This window comes from Cyanistes caeruleus, chromosome 30 (assembly GCF_971803275.1).
Source record: "Cyanistes caeruleus chromosome 30, bCyaCae1.hap1.1, whole genome shotgun sequence".
NCBI classification, from domain to species: Eukaryota; Metazoa; Chordata; class Aves; order Passeriformes; family Paridae; genus Cyanistes; species Cyanistes caeruleus.
The window spans coordinates 989,784-1,000,819 of record NC_141730.1 but is presented as its reverse complement, the minus strand read 5'-3'; the positions used below and the strand labels follow the sequence as shown (position 1 = coordinate 1,000,819).

The 11,036-nt window shown below is 60.9% G+C and overlaps 1 protein-coding gene across 4 annotated transcripts; it reads left to right on the top strand.

Annotated features, from left to right (window-relative positions):
* Positions 1-1,974: 1,974 nt before the first annotated feature.
* SEMA4A (semaphorin 4A) lies at positions 1,975-10,809 on the top strand. Of its 4 annotated transcripts, none has more exons than XM_086865764.1 (15): positions 1,975-2,262; positions 5,103-5,240; positions 6,203-6,363; positions 6,472-6,534; positions 6,616-6,714; positions 7,214-7,322; positions 7,433-7,549; positions 7,647-7,777; positions 8,045-8,214; positions 8,291-8,441; positions 8,681-8,870; positions 8,959-9,074; positions 9,173-9,336; positions 9,410-9,522; positions 9,604-10,809. In XM_086865764.1, exons 2-15 carry the CDS (start codon positions 5,105-5,107, stop codon positions 10,224-10,226), a joined length of 2,343 nt encoding a protein of 780 aa, XP_086721890.1. In that variant the 5' UTR covers positions 1,975-2,262; positions 5,103-5,104; the 3' UTR covers positions 10,227-10,809. The 4 variants fall into 4 exon arrangements, with proteins under 4 accessions (XP_086721890.1, XP_086721888.1, XP_086721889.1 ...); XM_086865762.1 differs by lacking the exon at positions 1,975-2,262 and adding an exon at positions 3,647-3,773; XM_086865763.1 differs by lacking the exon at positions 1,975-2,262 and adding an exon at positions 4,259-4,573.
* The last annotated feature ends 227 nt before the right edge of the window (positions 10,810-11,036 follow it).

Sequence of the window (11,036 nt, the reverse complement as noted above, 5' to 3'; positions counted from 1 at the left end):
TCAAGGATACCCATGCCACAACACTGGGGCAGCCACCCACACAATGCTGCAGCCTGTTCCTTCTCATGGGGATCCAACCCTACTCCAGGCCTGGCACTGCCATCCCACAGAAGTCGAGGTTGTGCCTTAAATAGCGGGTTCCGAAATGATGGGGGGAAGTCACCCATGGTGCTGGCGTCTCGTGCTGCTGCCTGGACATGTTCTTGGAAGGAGATGGGTCAGGAGACACGGGAACTGCCATGGGGATCTGTCATGGGGAGATGCAACAGGGAAATAATGCCCTGGATCCTACCAATGTCCCCCACAAATCCCCAGTGTCCTGGCACTCCTGGTCTGGGTTGCGCTGGGGAAAGGCTGAGCTGGAGACCCGTGGGGTCTCTGCACAGCCCCCAAGGACATTGCAGAGCCTTGTAAGGACAATACAGACAAGAATGGGGTCCTTACAGAGCCCATACACTCCCCACTGGGACCCTTCACACCCCAGTGTGGACCTTGCATAACCCCCATGGGGACCTTTCCCATCCCTGTGGAGCCATGGGGACCCTGCACAGCCCAGAGGGGAGCTACAGCCCACAGGGACCTCACACACCCCTAACAGGACTTTGCAGAAGAGCCTGTGAAAAAGCTCCAGCCCCTCTCCAGCCAAAGCACTGACTCAAGGTCAGGTTTCTCCCACTCCTTCTGCTGTCCCCCGGATCTGAGCCCTGCTTCAGGTCTGACAGGATGGAGATGGGAGCATCTCCCATCATCTCAGAGCAGGGGCCATACAGCCTGCAGCTTGGCCTTCTTCACTTGTGTGCTGAATGTTGGGGTCTTTTCAGGGGTGCCCTGGGTGGGCAGGAGTTTGGGCACATGTTGAGGACCACCAGTTTTTTTGGGGGAAAGTCTAGCACAGGAAGCCTTGGAACAATGACTGACTCCAGTGTCTGGCAAGCCACCAGGGTTTACCAGCCAGGGCATGGCTGAGTGGGTGCTGGGGGCCCCACCAGCCCCTCACCAGCCCCTCCAGGCCTCTGCGTGCCCAGGGAGATTAAGGTCAAGCCACCCCGCTAATCCCAAGGGGGGGGGTTAAGATGTGAGCTCGTGCCCACTGTTACCCCCATAGCTGCACCCCAAGGTGCTGCAGGTTATAGGACCCCCACAGGGCACTCTGGGGGTGTCCAGGCAGGGCTGAGGGGCCACAGCTCAGCCTTGGGGTGGAAGGAGTCTCCACAGCAGGCTCCAGCTAAGCTTCCAGTGCTGGTGGGCACTAGGCACAAGCTCCTTACAGAACCCGGCGAAAGGCTCCAGCCTCCTGAACCCTGTGGGAACTGCAGAGGCACTTGGCTCTGCTCTCCAGCCCTGGCAGAGCAAGTCCCCCAGGCAGTGGGCTTGCTGCAGGCTTGTGGGGGCGCTGATACTGCACCCCAGCTGGTGCAGAGGCTGGAACCTTGCCAGTGTCTGGGCTGAGGGTGTGCAAGACTGAGGTCATACGGGGAAGGTGGCTGCAGAGGGGGAAGTGGTGGCTGGGGATTCTGTTTTGAGGCTCATGGCACTGTGCTCTCACACAGCTGGGAAGGCAAAGGGGGAAAGTTCCACAGGAGGAGTGGGGTCTGCAAGCACCAGCAGGGCCAGGCTTTCTGGCAAGGGAAATTTCAAGGGGGGAAATGTCATAAACCAAAATTTGCAGATTCTGTGGGGGGGGAGCATGTGCAGCCTGGTGCCACAGCTGCACCCCAGGCCTCCTCCCGGAACCCCCCAAATCTACGTAGCGTGGGAAGCCAGAGCCAGCAGCACTCATCTGGGATGGGTCAGGTGGGAGGGCTGAGACAGGAATGGGGATGCAGGGTTGGGGTGTGGGGATGAGATGCAGGGATAGGGTCTGAATCTGGACGTGTTGACATGGGGGTGCAGGGACTCTCAGCCAAAAGCTGAGAACAAAACTGGGGCGAAGGGCCCCGGTGTAGTCATGGGAACACAGGAATGTGTCAGGACAGGAGTTGGATGTATCACGTGTGGGGGTAGAGGGGTGTCCCTGCACCTCCTGGGGCTGGGGGTGTCGGTGGGGTGTGTGGGGTAGGGGAGGTACTGCCCACTCGTGCGCCCAGCCTCCATGAGCGGGGCCGTGTCCCGGTGCGGGGGGTCTCGGGGTCCGCAGCCCCGTGTCCATCCATCAGGATCTGTCGGTGAGGGGGGGCCGCGGACAGCGAGGTTCAGCCGTAGCCATGGCGACGTGAGCCGGATGCGGGGCCGGGGGATGCTGCTCCCGCCCGCTCGCCGCAGGTCGGTACCGCCGCACCGCGACCCGAGGGGGGCCTGGGAGGGTCTGGGGAGGCTCCTCGTGGGCGGGAGGTCGAGCAGGAAGGGGGAAGTCGCCATAGTGGGGTTGGGCTTGGGGGACCCCCAGCGCTGATACTGCCAGACAGCAACAAAGAGGCTGAGGTCCCGGCCCTGGGGAGACCGTCCCCACCGGCACCCCCCTGGCAACCCCCGCACTCCCTGCATTCACATTCCTCCCAACCCCTCCTTTCCCCTGTCTCCTGTGCACCCCTCCACACCTCCTCCACCCCTCAACACCCCCTGCACATCCTTCTCCCTCTTACCTGCAACCCCCCAGCTCTCCCCACCTTTGTATGGAACACCCCCATCGACACAATCGTCTCCCATTGCCTCTTGTATACACCCCCCCAAATTCCTCCCCTTCATCCTCACATGTCTTTATCCACACCCCCCACCCCCACCCCCCACCCTTGCCTTCCATCTCGCACACACCCTGCTCCGGACCCAGGGGGATTGAAGGAGCTTCCCCCGGGCTGAGCTGTCCCAGCCCTTCTTGGGTGGGATCCTCCCAGCATCCCAGGAGCATTCCCGCACACCCCACAGCACAGGGATGCTCCTGGGATGTGACATGGGCAGAGGATTGCAGTCCAGCTGCAGAGAAGGACCAAACTCTTCTCTGCTATGGGAAATTGAGGCACGAGGAATGTCTGAGCAGCTGGAGATTGGTGCCACCAGCTTCACACCTGCCCTGCATCCATCACAACTCACCTTGCTGAGCACAAGGGCTGGGCCTGGCTCCATCCCGTGGCAGGTGATGTGCTCTTTGCAGGGAGTGTGGGTGTTCACTGACAGCACAATATTCACTGGCTTAGAGGGAATCCTCCAGGTGAAGATCTAAGCAGGAGCAAGACCCATGAAGCCACAGCTGTGGTCAAGCTGAAAGTACCAGGGGAAACTAAACCACCCCAGTGTTGAGAGACTCCTGGGGGCACTTGCTCCCCTGTGGCAAATCCTATATGGGGAGGCTGTAAATTACGTCCCCGTACCATGCCTCCAGACCACTGTGACCAGGGGACCCAAATAAGAGGAGAGACAGGGCTGAGAAGGGATTCCAGCTTCCCACACTGCTGGAGCAGCCTCAAGGCTGCTGTCGCCTAACATCCTGTATCAGCCCTGGCTCATGCTGGGGAACACTCTGGCGCTTTTCCCCAGCCCCACCACAGCCCCAGTCAAGCCTTCAGCCTCGCCAAGGAGCCTCTGCTCCCATTCCCATCCCTCCTCCCCCTCCACAGCCTCTGTGGCTCTGGCCCAGAGCAGAACAATGCGGCCGGTCCAAGGCTCCGTGCGGCCCCGTCCCTCAGCCAGCCCTTCGCCAAGTGGGAAATCCGGGGCAGAGTAACCTACTTTCTGTGCTCACAAGGAGCTTCTGTCCCAGCCAAGCAAGGTGGTGAGGACAGAGCTGCCCTCCCAGGGCTCCATGTCCTGGTGGGCTGCTGTGGGGACGGGAGAGACAGGTAAGGAGGCTCCAACAGGGCAGGATGCTCCCCAGCCTTGTCCAGAGGGATATTGGGGTACTTCAGGTATGGCTGTGATGTTGAGGAATTCCAGGGCTTTGGCTTTGGGGGATTTGTTGCCTACAGCCATCCCAGAGCTGCCTGGGGTTAAGGATGGAATCTTCAGGGAGGCAGGTTCCTGGAACATTTGCGGGAGCTTTGCGTGATGCTCTGCCCCGTGGGGCTGTTTGTGGGGAGCAGCGCTTAGCCCTGGGGGGCTGCTTTTCTGGGTGTTGCTTGTCCCCATGGGGCTGGTTTTGGGGCTGATGCTCAGGCCCACTGTTGGTCCGCACAATCCACAGGAAAAATGCCATCGTTTTCCTCACCCTAAAGATTTCCCCAGCGAACAAACTCAGGCATCTGAGCACATCTTTCATCCACGTCACCCCCCGGGCATTCAGCCGGAGGAGCAGAGCTCCCTGGTTCCCTTCCCAGCTGCTTCCACCAGGCTTCGCTGCTGTCCCTGCGGGGGTGCGAGGCAGGGAAGGCGGGCGCAGGCGCCCACTGCCCCAACCTGCCGAGGCTCGTCCTCTTCCAGCAGGACTTTCAGGTTCCCGCAGTCCCGGCGGAGCCACGCAGGGCTGGGTTGGGCTGGGCCGGGCTGCAGCGAGCCCAGCACGAGCCGGGCTGGGAGCTTCAGCCGGATCCAGGGCATGGGCCTACGGGAGCCCGGTGGCCACAGCCCCCAGGGCTCAGGCCCCTGCCTGGTGCCCGTGCTGCAGGGGTGGAGGTGAGCGGCTCTGTCCTCGCCCGCCACAGAGGTAATGCCGCTCGCTGGGTACACGGTGGCCATCAGCAAAGGGGTCCTGGGGACCGCGAGGTTCTTGAGCCGTGGCTCTTTCCCCAGTGCTTCTGGCATGAGCTGCAGAAAGAACTGCAAGAAGGGGGTTCCTGTGTGTGTGTTCCACCCCGTTTTGTGGACGCCCTGATAACTGATGGAGCCAGGCAGAGGAATCCCTGATGGGAATGGGCTCTGAGGCTCCGGGAGCAAAGGCATCTGGACACGCCAGTGCCGGGGCCCCCATGCAGGAACCGCGGAGGGTGAGGGGATATCTCTGACAGTGGCATAGATTTTGGTGCAGGAGCCCCGCTGGGCGAGGGGACATCTCTGACTGCCGGTGTAGCAGTGGGAAGTTCGTGCCCAAACTGGGGGACCACGTGCGGCTGGAGGCGCTGAGGGCACCCCATCCCCCGCCTCTCTGTCGGGTGCTCCTTCCCCTGTCTTGTTTCCGCCCGGTGAAGTGACACGCAGCCCAGCAGCGTGTGCCCTCACCCTTGCCCTCCCCGCAGGGATGGTGGTGGGATCCTCGTGGGGCGCCTCTCCGCCGCCCCCCGCCATGCCCGCCGCCCTTCGCCTGCTCTGTGGGGTGGTGGTGCCGGCTGCCATGCTCTGCGCAGAGCCCCTGCCCCGCGTCACCTTCCCCAGCGGTGAGTACGGCACCGGGAAGAGCTGGGACAGCTGGGGAGGGGGAGACACACAGCGTGGGAGAGTGTCCATCCGCAGGATGAGCATCCAGCACCAGGAACCTTGGGCCGCCCCCCATCATAGCCCCCTGCCCCGTCACTGACCCTCACGTGGGGCTGGAGGCAGTGCCAGTGGCCGCAGGTGATGCAGTGGGGGATGAGAGTAGATGGGGCTGCTTGGTACTCAATGGGCCAGATCCAACAGCGATTTTGTCCCCCACCTGGCACCCAGGGTCTGCTCAGGGTCGCACTGCGGGGAGGAAAGGCTGCTTCTGGAAGGGACAGGGCATGGCAATGTCCAGCTGAAGGGCAGGCAGGTGGCAAAGCAGGAGTCTGGGGGGCTGCGATGTAGTAATTGGGCTGCAAGAGGGTCTGTGCCCCATGGCAGGGTCGTACCATTCCAGCCCTGACTGCAGTGTCACTTCCCTTTCCCCATGAAGCCATGCCCAGAATTGCAAAAGTCCCCCAGTTTCGGTGCCTGGTGGGGATTAACGAGAATCTGCAGTCCCTGGCTGTGCCCGAGGGCACCCTGGGGGCTGATGACCCCCCTAGTCTGGCACCTTGGGGGCTTATAATCCCTCCAGGGTGGCACCCTGGGGCAGTGCATCCCCCAAACAGAGCACTGCCCTTGGCCATGGCCCCAAAGCATCACAGGCACAGCTTGGGGGAAAATGCACCCCATTTCTGGGGTTCTGCAGCTCGGGGATGTTCAGGCAGTAGGACCTGGAGGGGACAGGGGGAGGTGGGGACCTGGAGGGTGAAGGGGTGATGGTGGTGTGGGAGCTGAAAAGGAAGAAGTGCACCACATTTCCTGTGTGAGATGTAACGTGAGCTGCAATGGCAACTGCTGCCACATCCGCACACGGATGGTGGTGGTGGTGTGTGTGTGACCCCTTGGGTCCTGTCACCTCCTTTGCTCCTGCCAGGGGACCCCCGGCGGACCCTCACCCACTTCAGCCAGGATAACATCTCCCATTACGACATCTTCCTCCTGGATGAGAGCAAGGACGAGCTGTATGTGGGGGCACGCGACTGGGTGCTGGCCCTCACTGTTGGCACCCCTGGCAGCATCCATGCCAAAGCCTCGGTGAGCAGCCACCACTTTTGGAGAGGTGGGAGGGGGAGGCGCCTCTGCCTGTTTCAATTTCCCAGCGGGGCTGGGCTCAATGGCTCAACATCTTCATTCCCTTTGCAGATAATGTGGGGACCCACAGCCAAGAAAACCTCCGAATGTGCTTTTAAGAAGAAGAGCCAAGAGGTGAGATGGCCCTGTGAAGGCTCAGGGGTCCCACAAAGCTGCTGGGGTGCTCAGCACCCAACTCTGCGATTTCTCCCTCAGACTGAGTGCTTCAACTTCATCCGAGTCCTGGTGGCCCTCAACCAGACCCACCTCTACGTCTGTGGGACCTACGCCTTCAGCCCCGCATGCACCTACATTGTGAGTGTCCTCCCCAGGAGAGGGTGCAGGGGGTCTCTGGGCAGGCTGCAGTGTTGCTGCGAGGACCCACAAAATATGGTCCCAGAAGTGAATTGCATCATGAGGTGTCCCCAGGGTAGAGGTGCTGTGTGTCCCCCTCGAGGGACATCTTTGTGTCCCATCTGCTAAAGGAGCCCTTGGTGATTCTCACTCAACTGCCAGCAACTCGTCCTCTGGCAGGGAAGCCCCAGTTTTGGATCTCCTCAGGTGACTCTCTGTCCCTGCTAGTTTCCTCTGTGCTGAGCACGTGGTGGGGACTGCCACTCCCCAAAATGAAAATGAGGGAAGGTGACAGGAGCTGGGTACCCCCAGCATCCTCTGTCATCACCCCTTGTCATCATCCCTGCACCCACCTTGGAGACACGGGCCACCCCAAGTCTGCAAGGTATTCCACCGTCATTCCCTACAGATTTGGAGTTGTTTTCACTCCTTTGTCTGATTTTTCTCCCCTTTGCCACAGCACCTGGAAAACTTCACACTGGTGTCCAGTGGCAGAGGACAACCCTTCCTGGATGGGAAGGGCCAGTGCCCCTTTGATCCCCAGCACACCTACACAGCCCTGCTGGTGGGTGAGTATGGGGCCAGTGGCCTCACAGATGGGCACCCATCCCTGGGACGGAGTGGAGGGTAAGGGTGGGGGGTCCTCACTGCGACTCACCCCCACTCTGTCCCTGGGCAGATGGAGAGCTCTATGCTGGCACCATGAACAACTTCCAGGGCAACGAGCCCATCATCACCCGCTCACTGGGCACCCGCACCCTGCTCAAGACAGACGCCTTCCTCCGCTGGCTCTCAGGTGAGCAGAGGGACGGTCCTGGGGAGGATTCCTGGCGAGGTGCCTGCAGCCCCCCCAGCTCCAGCTCCTCACCCACCTGCCCTGGCTGTGCCTGTAGCCGATGCCGCCTTCGTGGCCTCCTTCAGCATACCTGAGGACGACAAGGTCTACTTCTTCTTCGAGGAGACAGCGGACGAGTTCGACTTCTTTGAGCGGCTCCTGGTGCCACGGGTGGCCCGCGTCTGCAAGGTGTGTGCAGGGCTGACAGCAGGGAATGATGGTGGGCTGCAGTGGGTGTACAGTAATGGGGGATGAGGACCATGTGGGACAATGACAGGAGATGATAATAGGGAATATAGTTATACTGTGATAGGCAATGATGATGGGGACAATGACATGGGATGATGACATTGTGGGGATGACAGCGATGTCAGGATGTCCCCTGACAATGACAGAGGACAAAGGGAGTAACCAGGTCTTGTCACCTTGGTAATGAGCACCCTCTGGCTCCCACAGAGTGATGTAGGTGGGGACAAGGTGCTGCAGAAGAAATGGACAACTTTCCTGAAGGCGCAGCTGGTGTGCTCCCAGGCTGGCCACTTCCCCTTCAACGTCATCCACCACGCTTTTGCCCTGCCCCGCCACAATGGCCGCTCTGACTTCTACGCCGTCTTCACCTCGCAGTGGTGAGTGCCCAGGGGTGTGGAGGAAATCCGGGGGCCTGTGCCCTGCCTCTGCCCACCTGGCTGTCCCTCCCTGCAGGCAGGCAGGCAGGGCGGGCAGCGCCGCCGTCTGTGCCTACAGCCAGGAGGATTTGGAGAAGGTCTTCGAGGGCAAGTACAAGGAGCTGAACAAGGAGAGCTCTCGCTGGACCGTCTACAGTGGCCCTGACATGAGTCCCCGGCCTGGCAGCGTGAGTCCTGCCCACTGTGGGGGACTGGACTTTCCAGGGGACAATGTTGGTCCCCAAAAGTTGGGGTCTGTCTATCCCAGTTTGCCCTGTGAGCTCACACTGCAAGTGGGATGAGAAAGGAGAAGGGTCCCTCTGCACCCTACTGATGCTGGCACAGGGCAGTGCAGTGATGCAGCACATCCTCCCCTCCCTGTGCCTCAGTTTCCCACACCAGCACAGACCCATCTCTCCCTCCACAGTGCTCCATGGGTCCCTCCTCCGACAAAGCCCTCACCTTCATGAAGGACCATTTCCTAATGGATGGAAAGGTGTCACCCATCCAGGGGCGGCCTCTCCTGGTGAGTTCGGATGTCATCTACACGCGCATCGCAGTAGATGAGACTCGTGGCGTCTTGGGGACCATGTATCGTGTCATGTTCCTCGCCACAGGTGGGTTTATATGGGGGTGTACATGGGGTCACCCCTGCAACCCTTTCCTTGGCTCCAAAGCCCTGGTGATGTCCCCTGTGCCCCACAGCCGAAGGTCTCCTGCACAAGGCAGTGGAGCTGCCTGAGGGACCCCACATTGTGGAGAGCATCCAGCTCTTTGCAGTGCCAGAGCCAGTGAAGAACCTTCTGCTGGCCCCAGGGAAGGTAGGGCAGATGTGATCACCCAGTCCACCCAACAGCCATCCAACACTGCCACTGGAGGCTCAGGGGGGAGGCTCAGCCCTGCACCTCTCCCTCCCCAGGGCGTCCTCTATGTGGGCTACTCCAGAGGCATCCTGCAGATCCCACTGGCCAACTGCAGCCTGCACCGGAGCTGTGCCGAGTGCATGCTGGCACGGGACCCTTACTGTGCCTGGCACAGCTCCAGGGGCTCCTGCCGGCCCTCCCGCTTGGCCACCGAGGACGCGTGAGCAGCGGGACCAGAATGGGAAGGGGGTGTGGAGGTCATTGGGATGCTGACCCCGTTCTCCCGGCCACAGGAGTGCATGGCTGCAGGACATTGAGACAGGGAACCCGGTCACCACATGCCACCATGGGAGGAGTGCAGCCATGCCCCGATCCTGGGGGCCCCCAGAGGATCCTGCCATACAGGGTTGAGTATGGGAACACAGTTGGACAGGGCACATGGGGTTGCACAGGGCACATGGGGTCACCCTGTTCTCTGCACCCACAGGGCTCAGCCCCCAGCTGAACACCGTGGTCCAGCTGCTGTGCCCTCGCCACTCCACACTGGCCACCTACAGCTGGCAGCAGCCCAGCAGTGCCTGGGGGCACACGGTGCTGCTGCCTGACCACACGCTGGTGGTCATCATGCAGCAGGGAATGGCCGGCACCTACAAGTGCCAGGCCACAGAGAACGGCTACACCTGGACCGTGGCTCACTACCAGCTCAGGGACTCTGGCAGGGGGGCACTGGGGGATGGGCTGGATGAGGAGTTGGCCTGGGGGTCCTCGGGCCCTGGCGGTCCCCGGTCATACTGGCCACAGTTTGTCACGGTGACAGTGCTGCTGGCACTGACGCTGACTGTGGCTGCCTGCCTGGCCCTCCTCGCCTACCGTGACCAGCTCAAAGCTCGAAGCAAGGTGCGGGGCTGCAGCACACCCCACAGCCCCCCATCGCGCCACCGGGAGAAGGTGCCCCTCAATGGGGGCACCAGAGAGCCCCCAGCACCTGGAGCTGCCACCGAGGAGGAGGAGGAGGAGGATGTCGGCTCCCACTCTTGCTGTCTCCAGCTTGATGGGGACATCGATGTTGACAATAACCGGCTCCATGTACCAGCAGGGGACACGGCGTGACACTGCCAGCAGGTCAGGGAGACCCTGGGGAGGGGTGTGAATGTGAAAGGGTTTTTGTTTTTGTTTTATTTAATACACCTGTTTTAACCTAAGGTTCACATTCTGGGGCAGCGGGTGGAATGGGCCCTGGGAGCAGCGGGGATGGAATGGGGCAAGGGAGTGGGATGGGGAGAGAGTTGAGGGCGAAAGAAGGTCATGGGGACAGGTAAATGATATGTCACAGAGGAGGAATGTGGCTGTAGGGTAAGGATGTAGGGTGAGGATGGCTGGAAATGGTAGATGCTGACACTGGTATTAAAGTCATGAAAAAATCCCAGGTTTCATGAAAGCCTCAGCATGGGGCAAGCTGTGCTCAATGAGCTCCACAAGCCAACTCCAGGGGCACTCACCCTGCACTGTCACCGCCCCTCAATGCTGCATGATCCCGACCCTTGGGTCCCCGGGGTGGCAGAGCCCCCCACTTCTCCCTAGCTGTCCCCCCACCCCCATCCGATTTCCGAAGTCTTTGATCTGCCTTTTTAAAGTCAAACCAGCTGTAAATTTTCCTGCTCTTTGCTTTTTTATTAAAAAAAGGAAAACTCAATGCCTCACGTTGCTGGGTCCATGCAGTAGCCCCGGGGGGCTTTTGGGCAATGTGCATGGGGTGTGCGAGGCCTGGGCCAGGGAAACACACGCGTGGGCGTGCAGTGACACTCGTTCCAGTGTGCACCACGTGCAGCGAGGGGCAGGGAGAGTGGGGAGTGGGGGACACACGCGCCCATCACTCCTTTCCCCTGAGTGCATCCGTGCTGTTTTCCGCTCCTCGCCGCG